The sequence below is a fragment of the Nannospalax galili genome, unplaced genomic scaffold (assembly GCF_000622305.1).
Source record: "Nannospalax galili isolate Female #2095 unplaced genomic scaffold, S.galili_v1.0 scaffold510, whole genome shotgun sequence".
Lineage (NCBI taxonomy): Eukaryota > Metazoa > Chordata > Mammalia > Rodentia > Spalacidae > Nannospalax > Nannospalax galili.
Window position 1 is genome coordinate 2,014,231 of NW_008329677.1, and position 19,094 is coordinate 2,033,324.

Sequence of the window (19,094 nt, forward strand, 5' to 3'; positions counted from 1 at the left end):
AGCTGTTGGGATTTTTCTTTTTCTTGTTATTCAACCATAAGCCCTGGCCTTCTGGGTGCTTTTCTTCCTACCTCCCCACCATGCACATCTCTTGGTGAAATGACCTATTTTTCAACCCATCTGATCAAACTTGTGAACAGTCATGATTCCTGGCTCCTTCACAGGAAGGAACCTTTCTATTTCTCTTTAATTCACTTATTTATCACTTGGCTAGTCTGATGAAGTGAAAAAGGTGGCTTGGTTGAAACAGTTGAGTGATGTGAACTTGAGTAAGGCTGAGATGATCTACAAATGAATTACCCTTCAGCATACTAAGACGCTGGGCACAGATACTCTCACAGTGGTCTCCATGATTTTGATCTATGATCTAAAAATTTTTGATGAAGAATACACAGGCTCCCAGGAAGTTGAGTAACTGATTAACACAGTCATTCTATTCAGGAAATAGAATCCTGTGTATTCCCAGTCCCAAGAATGCTGCATCTTTACAAAAATGTTCAATGCTTTAAAATCCTAAGACAGAGAAAGAAGTGGTAATGATGTTTAATATTTTAAATGACATAGGAAAAAACAGTAAACAATTTGTTCTTCAAGATACCTTTTAATTAAAAATCATCTTGTCTTCAAGCATGTACTTGAAAAATAAATGTGAGGTGCCCTTTATTTTCCTCCCACAAATGAAATTCAAGAATTCTTTTCAAAAATTAATTGTTCTTTCATATTCCTTTCTTCACTGGACCGCCCCCCCCCCAAATGATACTTGCTGTAAAAGGCTGGATTTACACAGCTGTTTTAGAAAGCCATTGACACTTTAATGAAAGTCCAAAACAAACATTTTAATTTTTCCCAAATAACAAGTGATTGTTTGTCTTGTTTGTGCTCCTGAACAAAGGCTGTGTAGCTGCAGTTTTCTGGATTCTCTATAATTTCAGGCCCAAGACTCAGCAGACACTGATTAACCAATCCATCTACCATATGTGCAGAAAGAGATGGCCAGCCTCATTCCCGGCAGGGAAAATTGGCATCCATCTTGGTTCACGTGGAGATGTCCTTCTAATCTACAGCCATGCTGGCACAACTAAACTTCCATGGCCTGAAATACCTTTTGCTGGCTTCATGGCAAGCTGCATGTGCATGATAAGAATGTTTTATTTATAAGACTGCTGTTAGTAATGAGCTATCACACTAATGGCTCATTGTGTTTGGAATTCGGTTTCAAATGGCATGGTTCACACATTCTGATGAAAATGAGAAAAACATGTTTTGCCATTAGGAACAAAGATTTCGCATTCTCCAATTCTACAACCTGTTATAGTCCCATCATTCATCTAGGGTTGAAACAGTTTACAAAAGTTCACAATCAGAGACAACACCACAGCAAGGATGGATGGTGAACGTGTCTGCTCCTAACTTTGGGCTTTTTTCAAGTAACTGATTTGAGATATACTGCTCTAAAATATGAATTTGTAGGAATATCCAACTGTGCCTTGGTGCACGTATGTTCTCTAGAGAAATAAATGATGTGTGGACTTTCTTACTTGTACAATGAAAGGGCATTTGTTGTTAGCTGTTATCTTTCAGAGGTCACAGATCTTTCCTGCCACCACGTGTTTTCACATACTGCAAGACAAAACTGGAAATTCTGCTATTCTTGTTTGGCCTGTGAGAATCTACATGATGACCCCCAGAGGAAATTGAAAGCATTGAAAAACCAACTGTGCACCTGCCTTGTCTTCACAAACTGGTCCGACTTATGGACAAATGTGTGCTTTAACATTTATAACTCCATCCCCAAAGCCCAACAGTCAGGCATCCCTTTGGGGTGACAGTATCTCACAGTGAGGGTTTTGTCCTCATTGTGACCACTGCTGGCTTTGATCCCCTCTTCCTGATGCCAAATGCATGGCTAACCTGGCAGGCTCTCTCCCGCCTGCAGGTCAGTGGTGCATACTCGGACCACTGCTGCCTGTGCCCTGGATGATGCCAAAACAGACGCTCTGCCCATCTGTCTCTAGGAGCCACCCTTGGCCTCCAACTACCCTTCCCTAAAATCTCAGCTTGGAGTAAACACCAGATGTCAAGGTAAGCAGGATACAGTATAAGAAACCTGTACAGAACTCACAGCTCAAAAGTCACAGCTCAAATTCCTCCAAAGTAGCAAACAGGGTATAGAAAGTCCTCACACCCAGAAGTCCTTTAACCAATGTTTTCTCTCCTAGCTCAGGCTCAGGTCTCGGGTGTTCTACATGTACATACAGCCTGGAACCACCCTGGGCTGGTATGTGAAGGGGCACAACTTGATGCACCTTGTCCTTTCACCTCTGGTCATTGGTGGCACCGCCAATGTACAGTGCATTGGCTATTAATTATTGTGTCAGCTATATATACAGAAACAAGAGAAAACATCCCCAAGAGTACATATAATACTAAAAGAAATAAGCTGCCAGCTTTTGAACATTATTTACTATAGTTTCTTATACTACAAGTTTGTGTGTTTTCTGTTATTCTTGGTTTTTTGAGGGTTTTTTTTTTGAGGGTTTTTTTTGTTTGTTTGTTTGTTTTGTTTATTGCATATTTCCAGTCAATCTTTCTTCTTTTTATGTACTAATTTTGAATTAATTGTACATAGTAGTGGGTTTCATAAAGGAACACTTTTAAGCATGCCATGTACTTTTACCCACTTATTTCCCTAGCCTCTCCTCCCACTAGCCTCCTTTCTCCTCTGTCTCCTTTATTCTTTTCATGTGGTTTTATGGATCCCATATAAAATCTTTTGGTGATATAGCTGTCTTTGAGTAATTTCTGCTCCTGTAAGTAACCCCAATAAAACTCATTTGTTTACCAAGTTGGACTTTGGTGGGATCCTTACTTCAGTCTGTCCTTGGTTCCCTACCTGGAGTGAGTAGACATCTGTTCACATCTCCCCAGGAATACTGTCACACAATAGCATGCCCTTGGTGGATATCTCCAGGGGTGGGTGAAGAATGAAGAGGGGTCATCAGAATCTTGGAGCTGCTTGCACCAGCCACATGGGGCCTCCAGTTGGACTGATTACACTAAAGCTAAATGGTTTGTCAGCTTCCTTCTCTGTCTCTCCAGAAACTATAGAGCTCGGAGTTTCCTGGTGCCAAACCAAAGGGTGTGAGTTCCATCTTTTGGGCCCCAAATATCAGGCCTACTCACTTGATGTAGAAAAGCTAATATTCTAATCGTTGTATATATGTTCCTAATTTTTCCATTTTCCACTAATTCAACTAAATTTAATCATATATGACTGGATCAGATCATGAGGAAACACTGGACAAATCCAAATTGAGAGACATTGTCCAAAATAACTGGCTTAAATTGGTTTAAAATGCTATTGTCATGAAAAATAGAGATAGATTAGGGAGTTGTTTCAGATTAAAAAGTCTAAAAAGACAGGACATTGCATACAACAAATGACCTGGATTTACTTCTCCATAGAGAACACTGTTGAGACTGTCAATAAAATCTGATTAATATCAGCAGAGGGGATAATAAATTACAGGACTTATAACTGCTTGTCTTTGATCATCATACTGTAGTTACAAGTTACATAGTGGAATACTCTGTTTTTTTTAGGAAATACACATTTAAGGATTTATTAATAAATGAGGCATTGTGTCTGCAATTTACTTTCAAGTGGTTCCAGATAAATACATAGATGGATTGATGGATGGATGGATGGATGGATGGATGGATGGATGGATGGATGGATGGGTGGATGGATGGATAGGCAGATGATAGATAAGAGTGAGTAAGCAAGAGAACGACAAAGCAAGTAAGGTAAAATTCCATTATCTAGAGAATTTGTGTACTTCTAAATTTTCTGTAAGTGTGAAGTTCTATTTTTTTAAGTGAAAAAAAGTACTTTCCAAGTCAAACAAAATCCACCTTACAGAAGAATATTGATTTGTAAATTCTTGGTCATTAATTATAAAATCTTGGGATGTTCAGAAATCTCCCATAATCATCCCCTATGGGATCTTTTTCCTTTCTCCCAAACTCTAACCACTATCTCTAGAGACAAAGAACCCACAGCAGGCTGTTCACCTGTAAAGACCTCATGAAAGGATTTAACTCTGGGAAGGCTGAGGATGCACCTAGAGGGGTAGGCAGAAGGGAGGGGCATGTGAGTTCCAGATGTGCCCAGCAAACCAGCAGCAGCATGGCTCACTCCACTCATTTCTCTAAGCATGTCCCCTGGTGGATGTCACCAACCTCACACACGACAGTATGATGCTCTTCATCTTGTGCCTCTATTAGTTCAGCCAGGAAGTATTCGCCATAAATTTCCTTCACAGTGTGGTCATAGCGCATAAAAATTGGCATGAGATCATCATGGTCTTCAACCCTGTTTAATCAAAAGCCTTCGGTTTAGTGTTCCATCATTTTTCCTTCAATAGAACATCTACTGTGTGCCATCCCTGTTCTAAGTGCCAGAGTTGCAGCAACACTTGTGAAATGAATTGATATTTTCATAAGAGGAAATGAAGAACAAAACTGTAGTACATTTCAATAACTTCAAACATCTCAAACAATGCTGTGTGCCTTGGGATGAAGAGTGACAAAGCCAGTGGTGGAGATGTGTGAGGAGGAACATGTGACTTGGGACCAATCATGAGAGGGGAGGGAGCTGTGTCAAGACCTGAGGTGGATCATTAGGCAGAAGGGCCAGCATGTGGGAGAATGGGAGGTAGGGTAGCATTTGTCAGCTAACCGCCTTAGTTTGCTTTCTGCTGCTATGATAAAACACTAACCAAAGGGTTTATTTGGCTTATGCTTCTACATCACAGTCTGAGGGAAGTCAAGGCAGGAACTCATGTAGGAACTGGAGGCAGGAGCTGAAGCAGAGACCCTAGAGGAACACTGTTTACTGGCTTGCTGGCCTGGTTTGCCCAGGCCCACCTGCCCAGGGATGGTAATGCCCACAGTATGATGGCCCCTCCTAGCTCAATTAGCAATTAAGAAAATGCCTTACAGATATGGCCATAGACTAAGTGTATGAGAGGAAATTTCTCAATTGGGGTTCCTCTTCTTGGGTAACTCTAGTTTGCTTCAAGTTGACAAAAGTAACCAGCACAGGAACCAAGGGACATTTGGGGACAGTATTTTCCAAGTGTGTTCTAAGGATCACTATTTCCATGATATTGTCCGTAAATCCCTTTCCCTACCCCTAGGATGAATTCTAACACTTAAAACCAGTAGCCTACCACAGGTCCCCTTCTGAAGTGTCACAATTATGTATTTAATCATTTGAAAATATTTTAAAATGTGTGTGAGCATGTGTGTGTGTGCGTGTGTGTGTGTGTGTGTGTGTGTGTGTGTCTGCCATAGCACATGTGTGGGAATCAGAGAACAACTTGCAAGACTTGGTTCTTCCATTGATGTGGGTCCCAGGAATTAAATTCAAGTCATCAGGCTTGGCAGTAAGTACCCTTATCCTAACTGTCTGAGAAACTCTTTCCTGGTGGTCATCCACCACCTCTGGTTCTTACACTCTTTCTGCCTCCTCTTCCGCAATGATCCCTGAGCCTTGGGTTTACCTAGGATCTTATACTGTTTACCTGCTACTGTAAAAATATTCCAAACTAGGGGCTGGAGAGATGGCTCAGCGGTTAAGAACACTGGCTGTTCTTGCAAAAGACCCGGGTTCAAATCCCAGCACCCACATGGCAGCTAACAACTGTCTGTAACTTCAGTTCTAGGGAATCTGACAGCCTCTTCTGTCTTCCACAGGCATTGCATGACACGGGTGCACTCACCTACACACAGGCAATACATGCATAAACATAAAAATAATAAAAATATTTTAAAAATTCCAAACTCACAATATTTTCCCCAGCATATGTGATTTGACTACTGACCATTAATTTAGCTCTTTATTTCATTTCCCTTTCATTGCCATCATCCCATTTTATTTTCTAGTATGTTCTCTTTGATACTAATAGTAGTCCCATCTATTGAGTGAGCCATATGTATATGAAGCTCAGGGCTTTATCCCAAACTTCTCTGCCGCTGTGTTTCTCATAGCAACCAGGAGACAGGCAATGCCCTCTTCACTTTTCAGATCGGGGGGAAGCAATGTTCCCAGTGATGATGAAATGGCTTGCCTGAGATGACAGAGCTGGCAGCAGAACCACAAGATGACTGAAACACCCCCTCTCCTTCCTGGAAGGAGAGGGATGGAGAAGAGGAAATGCTGGTGAAGGTAAAAGAGTGCTGCTCAGTACCCTGAGGACACCCACCTCGTCGTTATCCATAGTAGTGTTGATTCCTAACACTCTTCAAAAGGACAGATGGCAGGGATTCCTATCTAGACAGCCAAAATCTTTTTCATTTTTCCTATCACCCTGGCTCTGATGTCATTCCCACTGGCAATATCATTCCCTCACACCAAGGCATCAGTGGGATTCCCAGGTGTGAGGTTCAAACAGTGAGCCAAAAACAAACACTAACTGTGCTTTTAGAATATGACTGTACTTCCAATGCTGCCCTTGACACTTGCCCATCTATTTTCGCATATGACCACTATGAGAATGATCAGTGGTCATCTGTGGCCAGGCATAGTGAAACTCCACCACAAATCCACCAAAGGCTTGCCAGATGCACTTCTGAAGACTAGCAGAACAAACAATACAGCATAGTGCTCAGAGCCTGAGCCAGGGAGCCAGAACACCTGGGTCTGGACCCGGCATTTGCCGTTATACAAGCTGTGACACTGCGCCAAAGACACAGTGTTCTATCACTGAGCCATACCCTCTGTGCCATGTGAAAATAAGAACATGTGTTAATCATACTGTTATAATTATTACTTATGTAGAAATGTCTAGTAAGAGCAGTTGAGGGCCATCCACAATCAGCAAGTAGATGAGTCACCACTCTGGCATCCCATTGGCAGGTATAGACAATGCAGTTCCATCCATCATTACTTATCTTATAGGTCTGTTTTCCTCACCTCTGTTCCTTATTTAACTGTCTGAAAGCTCCTCACTGTTTCCTGGGTAAGTACAAAGACCCTTGCTTCCATCCTTCCAACTTTATCACCAACCATGTGTGAGATGATACACTTGTCCTTAGAAGCAGACCATGCCATCCTCTTTCTTGCCTCTATTTCTGTCCAGCTCTCTGACACCCTTGTCTACTCCAAATTCCAGCATTCTTCAAAGGTATCCCAACCCTCTACCCTCCATGACTCTTCCTCTCAGGCTCTCTTCCCAAGAACTCAATGTTGGGGTCATCACTGGGTATAATGTCTAGTTTGGGTGTTGATTTATTATGGCCATTATGTAGCATCTTCACAACCATGGAATACATTTTACAGGACACAGAAGTTCTACAGCAGCTCCGCATTGTGATGCAACAGTGAGAGCCAATAAGAACTAAGCTCTTGACTTACACTGACCTTGCCACAAAGAGAAGTGATTGTTAATCCAAGAGAGTGTATGTGGAAATCTAAACACCACACTGGAGGCACCACAGCCTCTCTACTTAGCCTCCGACTCTCACTACTAAAGAGCCTGCAAAGGCACTTCAACATTTAAGACTTAGTTTTCTCATCTTCAAAAGGAGTGAAGCCAGCATAACTGGGAAGGTGTAATGAGGTGACACCAGTGATGTACTTTAGCCCACTCCCTGCACACAGCAAGCCCTCAGCAAGCGTTTGCTATCTGTGTGAGGTCTCAGACCTTAGAAGAGCCTAGAACATTCTACTCCTTTGTAGGAACAGCCCACTTCCTACTTAACCTGACAAAAAGCTAGTGCCCATAAGAGGTGACTTTTTTCTGTAAAAATAATCCTTGATGATACTAGTTTTAAAAATATTCTGAAAGTGGGGCTGGAGAGATGGCTCAGTAGTTCAGAGCACCAACTACTCTTAAAGAGGACCTGGGTTTGATTCCCAGCATCCATGTGGCATCTAACAACCATGCTTAACTCCAGTTCCAGGGGATCTGATGCCTTTTTCTGACCTCTGCAGGCACTGCACAACACAGGTGCACTTACATGCATGTAGTCAATACACTTATATACACATACAATTTTGCCAAAAATTGTATGAATATTTATTAACAAATTAATTATTTTACACAACAGGAAAAATAATATTCTAAAAATTTTAAGTGGGTTAAAACAACAATCATAGATGTAGTGGTGCATGCCTTTAATCTCAGCACTCAGGAGAAAGAAGCAGGAAAAATCTCTGAAATAGAGGCCAGCCTGGTCTACATAGTGAGTTTCAGACCAGCTGGGGCTACAGAGACCCTATCTCAAAAAAAGCCAACAAAAACAAAAAACAAAATGATAGCAATTATATAAGAAAGTCAAAACTTGGCTTATATGATGAATACAAAAATATTACCTGGATATTAAAATCAGGAATAAAGATGGAGAGACAGAAGTCCCTAAGCCTATTCATGAATCTTCCATGACCCATTAACAAAGTTGTCCAAAATCAGACCTCAATACCTGAGGATGGCCTGGCTGGTGGCTCTAATTCTACTGGGGGCGGGGGAGTAAACACCCAACCTTCATTCTGAACACTCTCTTAAGTCTTTCCCCAAAATGCACAGAGAGGAACTTGTTCAACATGTTAAATGTATTCCTTGGGGTAATTGATAATTTAAGATCTTGCATCACCCCAAGCGCTAATGATAATGGATGACATCAGCCTCGAAGTCTCAAATGGCATATGACAAAGCCCAACCCTGCAGAAACAAAACCTCCAGCTAAGGAGAACCATCCATGCAGTAAAATGCTGAAGTGTGAGTGCTCTGAAGCCATGAGTATGGCCTATCAGAGTCGAGTGAGTTGGGCAGGAGGACAGCTCCATCTCAGTGTGAGTTTGCCAGACATACACCTGCCCTTTGTACACTGCACAGCACTCCCATGGTGATGACTATTTTAGGGTTATAGTCCATCTGTACAACGGACAGTAAAAATTATACAGTTCTCTGAAAAGTAACGCTCCTTTATGTCTTCTACCGAGAATGTGGTTTGCAGGGGGCAGTCAATGCAATCAACTATAGAAGGTTTTAACTTGTTTAGAGAAAATAAAGGGTTCATCCCATAAATACTTATTGTTTTCCTGGGCACTCAAATGTCCATCAGACTGAAAGCCACATCAGCCAAAAAAATGGAATTGAATTCAGGACTTAAAACTAATGAGCTGTCAAAGATATCTCACTTGGAGAAATGAGTATATTCTAAACGTTGGGGCATTACAAAGCTAAGGATGGCCTGGTTGGTGGCTCTAACTGGCTTCCTAGAAGATGGAGAGATGAAAGGACAAACTCACTCATCATATTCACTACATCAGTTAGCCAGAATGTTGAGGATGGTGGTCCTCAGATCTCACGGCTTCCTAGGAGCCTGGAAGAGTCTCTTGGTGACAAACAGATCCTTGGATTGCTTTATCTCTGCAGCATCCTGCCTGCTCCATTTAATCACCATCCTGGAGGAAAACCACAGTCTGGATTCCCTTGAGGTGGAGAAGTGTGCATTGTATGCTCCTAGCAAAGCAACCGTACAACTTCACAGATGGGAATGTTCAGCCCAGGACTCTGAGGGCGGCAGCAGCTGCCACCTTAGCATTCAGAATACTGGCCCAGGCTCCTCTTGCCTGTCACACAGCATTTTCCACATTCAGAGGATCTGCGTTTCTCTAGCTAGACTTAAAAATCTACTGCTAATCAAAGTAATTGTCACTTTAAATGCCACAAACATATTACGTTGTATTTTAAGAAACTGGTGAAGAAAAATTCACTGAGAATCCAACTTATTCTAAAGAATACAGTGTATGCTGTTCAAATCATTGTTTTTACCAAGAACTTTGTCTCAATATGGTATGGGGCAACACAGAGTTGTCACCAGCTACATTCTCTTTAGTCACAGGCAAAAAAATGAAGAACCTTTTCCTTTCCAAGATCTCTTGTGACCTCTAGTGGTCTTCCTTAAGAAAATCAAATCCATTCTTTCTAAACCCCACTTGAGAAATTCAAAATGGAGTTTAAAAACATTTAACTTAAAAAAAAAAAAATTAACTTCCTAGGCTGGAGAGTTGGCTCAGTGGTTAAGAGCATTGGCTGCTCTTGCAGAGGACCCAGGTTTGATTCCCAGCACCCACATGGCAGCTAATAATCATCCATAATTCCAGTTCCAGGGGAATCTGACACTCTCTTCTGACCTTGGCAGACATTGCACGACACAGATACACTTACATACATGCAGGCAATACATTCATACACATAAAATAATAAAATATTTTTAAAAACATTTAACTTCTAATTATTGGCAAACATGATATTTAAAATTATGGGGGATTTTAAGCACAAACTTTCTAAGATATTAAATGACTTCAAAGTATGTGCCAGGCCAACTAAGGCCCCATACCATCCATACCACCAGGATCTAGATCTTGGCATACCACTGCTCCAGTGGGATTGCCCACCGAACTATGTGCCTAGCAGGGTCTCTTGGTGGCAAACTTCCCAGGGTACGAGAAGGTCCCTGGCTAAATTCCGTAACTGTTCTACCTCTCCTCTTCAAATGCTTCAGGATATTCATAACTTTCACTTAAAGTGTTCATTTCTATGAATTGCCTAGAAGTCAAATTTACATATATTTCTAAAAAGCACAGGACTATCAGATGTCTCATAAAAATAATTGCCTTGGGCTAGAGAGATGGTTCAGTGGTTAAGTGCACTGACTGCTTTTGCAGAGGACCCAGGTTCAATTCCCAGCACCCACATGGTGGCTAACAACTGTCCGTAACCCCAGTTCCAGGGGATCCGACCCCTTCTTCTGACCTCGATGGGCACTGCACAACATGGGTGCACTTACACATATGCAGTCAATATACTCATACACATTAAAAAATAATAAAATAAAATATAAAAAAATACTTGCTTCAAGGAGTGAAAAGTATTTTTAAGCCTTGTTTTAAATACCACATTCTTCTTCCTTTTAAAAACATTAGTTATTTTTAATTTTTCATTTTGTATAATAGTTGCACATATTTTGGGGAGTATAGTGTGATAATTGATACATGAATGCGTAACAAGCAAATCAGAGCCATTAGCATTTCCATTTTCTTAAACATTCATCATTTCTTTGTGTTGGAGCTTCTGGTTTCCTCTCTTCTAGCAGACAATATTTTTCATCTGTTTCAGAAAACAGTAATGCTGAACCAAAATAGTTAACCATTGTCATCTACAAATAAAGCAGTATTCCGTGAAGAAAAACCTTAGTTAACAACAGTCAAGCAGTACATAATCTTCCCCTTGGCTGAGTCTTCCCCATGAAAGACCAGGAGATTTAAATCATGAGCATTTCACATCTACCGCTGGTGATTAATTAAGCCCACTGTAGGTTTTTAAGGTGTGTCCAGTCGCAGCTAAGCTTTATTTCGGATACAGTGAAGAACACAGAAGAGTAACTTCATTAATTAGTGTCTAAGTAGAGAGCAGATTACAGCGTAATTTTCCACATGGGTAAATCAAAGAAATGGGAGAAAGGATTATGGTGTTAATTCATTGGCTCTGAATATGTTTCTAGTTAAATGGCTGAAGGATAATTATATCCCCAAACCCTTCCCTGGTTTAGTATCTTAAGAACTGTGTTTGTCACCATTAATTATCAGTGCAAGTAACTACTGATGAAACAGATGTCAAATATGGGGGAAATACATGTAATGTGGCGGCAGAAAAGAGGCACATAGCCACACCTATTCCACATTGTATGACATCATCTTTGTGTTTCTAGAATTAAGTCTACATGTGACATTTCAAGATACAGGAAATTGTATACCCACAAATACCAAAACTCCAATCTAAATATTGTGGATAAAGGGCTTTAAAAATGTGTTACACTTCTGGACCTCCTTCAAGCAAAAGCACTGTCATAATGTTATAGGCTCCACTAGAATTCTCTACGGTGCCCTTATCTTTACGTACTTTCCTTGTTATGAGGCACCCTCTGGCTTTTCTTTGCATCAGGACCACACCCCTCTTGGGATTTGTTTCTTTCAGGATTTCTGTGATCTGAGCAAGCAGAACAGTTAGCCGTCTGAAGGAATATGAACAATACCTCAGGTCAAATAATTTGGAAGTTTATTTCTAGCTTTGTGGCCCTGTCTACCGGAAGGCCACAGCCCATTCCACTAAGTCAAGAGAGAAAAAGGCAGAAAAAAATAATAATAAGGGTGATAAGAAGGGAGTAAGGAAGGGAGAAACAGGTCAAGTCAGAACTATTACTGTAACTGTGAAGGTTGGTGTTAACTGTCAAACTGCCAACTTGATTTGGAATCACTAGGGAGACCAGCCTCCTGGCACACCTATGAGGGATTATCTATGTAACTTTAGCTTCTGGGCATGATTGTTGGGAACTATTCTGATTATGTTTATTGAGGTAGGAAGATAGGCCCACCATGGGTGGTACTGTTAACTGCCTGGGATCCTGGACTGTATAAATGGAAACAGGAAGCTGAGCAGCATCATGCATATATTCACTGGTCTCGTCTAACTGCAGATGTGACCACTGCAAGCTTTTGCAGCCTTGACTTCTCCATCATGATAGACTTTACCCTGTATTGTAAGCCAGAAAAAACCTTTTCTCCTTGAAGTTGCTTTGTCAGGGTATTTTATCACAGAGTCAGGAAAGTAACAAGATGATGAAATGCTTCGCTAAGAGCTGGGCTGAGCGTATCTTATCTCCTGTTACCTATATCCTGAAGAGCAAAAGTGAGGTATCAGAGAGCAAGTTAACAAATAAATCATCTCACTAAAAAGTGAAAGAAAGACATCATTTTTGATGGACTGCTTCTGTGCATGTCACTTTCAACATTACATTTATAAGCAAAGTTTCTATTACAATTATGTGTCACAGAATATCTATGTTAAAAGCATTTAAGTCTTAGTATTTCTCTGGAAAATGATAAATTACAAGATCCAAATGGGTATACTGCTTAAATGTTAAGAAAACACTGTGGCACAGTGGCATATGTCTTGAATCCCAGCACTAAGGAGGCAGAGGCAGGAGGATCTCTGTGAGTTCAAGGCCAGCCTGGTCTATATAGCAAGTTCCAAGCCAGCTAGGGCTACAGAAAAAACAAAAACAAAAACAAAAAAGCTTTTGGGGGCCAATAGATGGCTTAACAGGTCAAGAGTACTTGCTTCCAAGCCTGACAAACTTGAGTTCAATCCCTGGGACACACATGATGAAAGGAGAGGAGAACTGACTCTCACAAGCTGTCCTCTGACCTCCATATGAGCACTCTGGTATGTACACACACAACACACACACACACACACACACACACACACAAATACGTAACATGTAATAAAAAGTTTTTAAAAGAAAATACTTTTGGAAATGTAACCAATCCCCACCCTCCATGCCCAATCCAACCTACTCTTCCCCTCTGGAGCTGTTCATCAGGATAATTTGTAAGCTGGAAATTACTTTATATTCAAATGTTTTATTCATTTAAAATGGAACTTGTAAAATGGCACTCACACCCACACTTACTGAGATAAGGGTCATTTAAAACAGTAAAATACTATTTTGCTCTAGCAGATTAGAAAGGTTTTAATAACTGAAAACATCCAAAGGCTGGGGGTATAGCTTGGTGGTAGAATGCTTGTCCAGTATATATAAAGTCTTGGGTTTTATCTCTAGCACTTGAGAAACAAAAGGTTTAATGTAATTAGAATCTGTAACACTGATGGGCATAAGGAAACAGAACTCTATTGATTAGAATATAGATACTTATTTTAGTTGAACAATTTGATAGTATTTTTTTTTTGTCCTTTTGAGACAGGGTTTCCCTGTAGCCCCAGCTGGCCTGGAACTCTTATGTAGACCAGGCTGGACTTGAACTCACAAAGATCCACCTGCCTCTGCCTCCCGAGTGCTGGGGTTAAAGACACGCGCAATAGTATCTATTTTTAAATCTTAGTATTTCTTATCCAAAAATTCCACTTCTAGGTACCTATCTTACTGAAAAAAATTATCATGAATACAATATGCATTTATCATTTTTATAGAAAAACTTGAAAACAACCTAAATTTCTGTGTTAGTCAGTATTCTTTCTTTCCTGTGGCAAATATCCAAGAAAAACAACATAGTATAAGAAACATTTATTCTTTCTCAAAGACTTAAAGACTCAAAGTTTTCAGTCCATCTTGGTGGGAGGCTGTGATGGAGATCCAAATGTGGCCATCAGGAAGCAGAGACAAGGCTTGCACTCCCTGACTTCCTCCTCCTTATTCATTTGAGCCCCAAATGCTGTTGCCCACATTTGGGATGAGTCTTCACCTCTTAGTCAATCCTCTCTGGAAACACACTCACAAAAATACCAGAGGTGTGCTTTATTAAAAAACTAGGTACTCTTCAACCCAATCAAGTTGACAATTAAGAGTAACCATCACTAATTTCCATAAATAATGAACAGCTGAATGAATTGTATCACACAATGTCAGGCCCCCATAGAACAGGCAGTCATCAGAAAAATCAAAATTCATTATTAAAGTTTTTATTAGCATGAATTAATTATATACAATGGGTTTCATTATGATATTTTCATACATGTAAATGATGTATCTTGGCTATATTCACCAGTTACTACCTTCTCTGTCCCCCTACTCCTGCTCACTGTCTTCTTCTTCCCAGCTAGACTCCCTTCTACCTTTCCTTTCATGTCTTTTTTCTTGGTGTCCCAATGAGTTTCATTAGAGTTGCTTACAGGAGCATGGGTGAGAGAATATACACTGGACCACTGGTACTTTACCAATGGAGCTCCTCCCCTCCAGCTACAGTTAACCATAAAGATGATGGCCTGCTGAATCAAGCAAATCATTAACAGAGCACATGATCACAGCACTTTAGACTCACAGAGTATGTATACAGACAGGTATACATGTGTGTACACATGAACATATAGCCACTCTTCAGTATACATATAGGATTGGTTCTAGGACACCACGAAAATGCCAAAGTCAGAAGATGCTGAAGTATTTTATATAAAATGGCATAATAAGGCTGGCGATAAAGCCCAGTTGGTAGAGTTCTTTGGGTTCAATCCCCAGCATACCATAAAACCCAGCATGGCGGTACACACTGGTAACCCAGCACTGGGGAGGTGGAGGCAGGAAGATCAGGAAGTTCAAGGTCATTCTTGGCTTCATAGTGAGTTTGAGGTTAGTGTGGGCTACATGAGCCCCTGTCTCAAATAAATAAATAAATAAATAAATAAATAAATAAATAAATAAATAAACAGAATTTGTATATAACCTATTATAACCTTCTGTGTACCTTAAATCATCTCTAGATTACTTCTAATATATAATAAAATGTGAACATCATGCAAATATTTGTTATATGGTATTATTTAATAATAAGCACAGTCTATATGTATTTGATTCAGATGCTTTTGTTTTTTGAGACAGAGTCTTCCAAAGATTGCCTGGAACTCAAAATCTTTCTGTCCCCTTCCCAAGTGCTGGGATTACAGGCATGTACCAACATGCCAGGTTCAGAGGTAACTTTTCCCTCAATATTTTGGTGGTTTTGTTGTTGTTCTTTGCAGTGCTGTGGACTGAATCTAGGACCTCACATATACCAGGCAGGTACTAGGCCAGCTCAGTGTATTTTGTTGTTGTTTTTGCAGTTGTTTGCAGAGGAAATATTTTAGTTGAATTCATGGATGCAAAGCACACAATTAACAGACAGAGAGTCAACAGTACTTGCACGTATGAAGCTAGTTATAAATCAGTTTACTTCCTAAAAAGCTTTGTGATTTGAAAATACAATTCATTTTACTAAGTGAACCTATCCCCCAAATAAGCAGTAAAAATGGCAGGGGAAAAGTGATAGATTCTAAAATGAAATTAAAAGTACAACAACTATTAGACTTCTTACAAGATCCTGTGTAATTAATTCGAGATTTCCCACTATTTAAAAAAGAAAATCTGCCTACTTGTGAATACTATACAATGATTCCCTTAAATAATGTACTTCTTGAAAGGCAAAGGACTTATCTGCCTCCACTGGAACTAACAAGGGAAACTTCATGAATCAGAAATAAAACTTGAAAGGGGGGTGGTAACTGGAGAGATGACTCAGCAGTTAACAGCACTGAAGACCTGGGCTCAGTTCCCTGCCCTCAGATGGTGGCTAATAATCATCCTTAACCTCAGCTTTAGGGCATGTGATATCCTCTTCTAACCTCTGTTGGCATTGCACAGATGCAGCACACTTACAAACATGCAGGCAAGGCACTCATACACATAAAATAAAAATAAGGTAATTTTTTAAATTAAATAATTTGGAAGATAAAAGCCAGGGATGGTGGCACATGTCTTTAATCCCAGGACTTGGGAGGCAGAGGTAGGTGGATCTCTGTGAGTTCAAGGCCAGACTGGTCTACATAGTAAGTTCCAGGTCAGCTGGGGTTATAGGGAGACCCTGTCTCAAAAGGAAAAAAATAAAAAATTGGAAGATGTGAGGGAATCAATTTTAAAAATGTTATTTCACTCACAAAATTCCCTTTCTAAGGTTTTTTGCTCACATTACTATCTATATCATGATCAGAATGATGTTATAAAGAGAGGATTAGAAAGTATTTAGCTATTTATGAAAAGAAAAATTTAAAGTATTCTATGAGGGGCTGGAGAGATGGTTCAGTGGTTAAGAGCACTTACTGCTCTTCCAGAGGACTGGGGTTTGGTTCCCAGCACCCACAGGGCCACTAACACCTATCTTTAACTCCAGTTCCAAGAGATCTGACACCCTCTTCTGCCTCTGCAGGCATCAGGTATACACGTGGTACACACTTACATACATGTAGACAAAACACATATTCACAGAAAATAAAAATAAATAAAATCTTTAAAACTGAATAAATAAGCCAGGCACGGTAGTACACACCTTTAGTACCAGCACTTGTGAGATTGAGGCTAGCCTGGTCGACACAGCGAGTTCCAGGCCAACTGGGGCTACAGAGAGACTCTGTGTCAAAAAGACAAAAAAAATTAAAAAATAAAAAAAAAAACAAAAAAAGCATCCTATGAGGAATTGTCTTCTCTCTTGTCCTACATTAGATGAGTAATTTGTACCTGTTCCAATCCTTGGAGATCTTCCTTTAGGCACCTGTTGAGCTCTCTGAATGCAAATCAAACACTGTGTGGACAGTAGAACAGCTCACAGTGTGAGCCTGGAGTAACTCTGTGCTGACTGCAGAATGGTCAGCACCTGCAGGGAAGCTTCTGGCCTTCGTTTTCGTTCACCACCAACTTCCCTGAAGAGTAGTGCACACTCTCTGCCTTCACTTCCTTTGTCATTTGCTCAGCCCAGTGCAGTTTGATCTCCACTCTTTAACCCTTCCCTTTAAGGAGGAGGAAAACCAAACACACAGCCAAGTGTCCAGAGGCAGGACACTAGGTGCCGAGTGGCCAGGGTTGACACACAAGAGCTAAAGGGGCGAACGTGAGAGAAAACAAAAATCCAGACCCTAGGGAAGGCAGAGCTCAGAGCTGGAAGAACAAGAGAAGAGATGTAACCTAGGTGGGGGTTGAAGAAAAGCCGGTGTACAAGCAGGCAGCACTCTCCGTGTCACTCAGAGTTCATGTGAACTTTCTTTAATAAGTCATCAATTTCCTCTTAAGTGAGTTTTGGTAACTTGTGTTTTTAACTAGTTGGCCCAATTTATCTAAAATTTTGGATGGATGCAGAGTTGTTTCTTGTATTCCATTTATCTTTATCTGTAGGCTCTGTCGTGAGGCCACCTTTCATTCCTGACATTTGTCATTTATCTTTTTTTTTTCCCCCTTGGTCAGTTTGGCAAGACATTTCAAATTTATCTGATCTGTGCCTTTATAAGCTGCTAAATCAGATGGCCTCTTTCCTATACTACAAGGACTTGATGTCTCTGCATCTTTTTGTTGTTCTGTTTTTTGAGACAAGGTCTCACTATGTTGCCCTGGCTGGTCTGGAAAGCACTATGTGGACCAGGATGGCCTCGAACTCACAGAGATCTGTCTGCCACTGCCTCCTGAGTGCTGGGGTTAAAGGTATGTGCCACCCCACCCTCGGGCCTTCTCTGCATCTTTTGCCACTTGCAGAGTCACATTCTTCTCCTTTCCCCTGCCCACCAATTTTCTTTTACATTATTAACAGCTCCCTTTCATCTTCCAAAATTCTACCCTGTGCCCTACTTTTTCACTCTAAAAGCTCTCCCTTAGCAACACAGTCTCCTTCACTGTCACACTCTCCTTATTTACCTACAAGCTCACTATTCACAACTGAGTCTCTTTCTATTTCCAACTCTTTAACATCCTCCAAACTTATTTCTACCTTCAGCTACTGAAGCTACCCTTCCCTCTAAACTTGAAAACTCTTTAAGTCACCTTTAATTCACTCTTATTCTTCAACTTCTCCACTCAACCAGAGAGGAAATCCACTGTCTTCTAAAGTGCATCTAAGGCCTTCCTCCCATTCTTTCCCCACCTGGATCTCTGTAATACACTGCTGCCTGAACTCCAGCCTGTCTCATTTCTTGATCAAACTGATGTATGCTTTTCCTCTGCAAGCTACCAGCTACCTGAAAATCAGCATGGTCTCAAGGTAGGTACACCCCCAAAGCTGCCTGCCTTCTGCAATGCTGGCACAGGACAGAACTGTCCCCTTCTGCTTTTGCTGCCCAGGGGGGGATGCCCTTCCTTCCACATGTGGAAGAGCAATCACACCTTCCCATCTGCCTGGTGAGGGCCATTCCAGGGGCTTCCTGACTCTATACCTTTGCCCACTCTGTCCCTCTGGCTGAATTCTGATTCATCCTTCCAGACCAAACTCAGAGGCCACCTTCTTTGTGAATCCTGTATTTCTTTTAAATTATTTTTTCATTGAGATATGATATCTAAGAGAGTGCATGGATCTTCTAATGACCTTAGATAACTGCACACATACTCAGTAAACTCAGCATTGCCACCACTCCAAAACTTCCCTCTTGTCCCTCCCAGTCTCACTTTTCTTCCCACCACAGGTACCAAAAACCTGATTTCTAGCTCTATAGATTAGC

General features: G+C 40.8%; 1 protein-coding gene across 1 annotated transcript in view; it reads right to left on the reverse strand.

Moving 5' to 3' along the window:
* Positions 1 to 19,094, reverse strand: part of Cfap61 (cilia and flagella associated protein 61) — a 319,254-nt gene that overhangs the window by 269,301 nt on the left and 30,859 nt on the right. Inside the window, exon 7 of the mRNA XM_008841463.2 lies at positions 4,243 to 4,375. Coding sequence (XP_008839685.1) covers positions 4,243 to 4,375 — 133 coding nt within the window. The remainder of the gene's footprint in view (positions 1 to 4,242; positions 4,376 to 19,094) is intronic.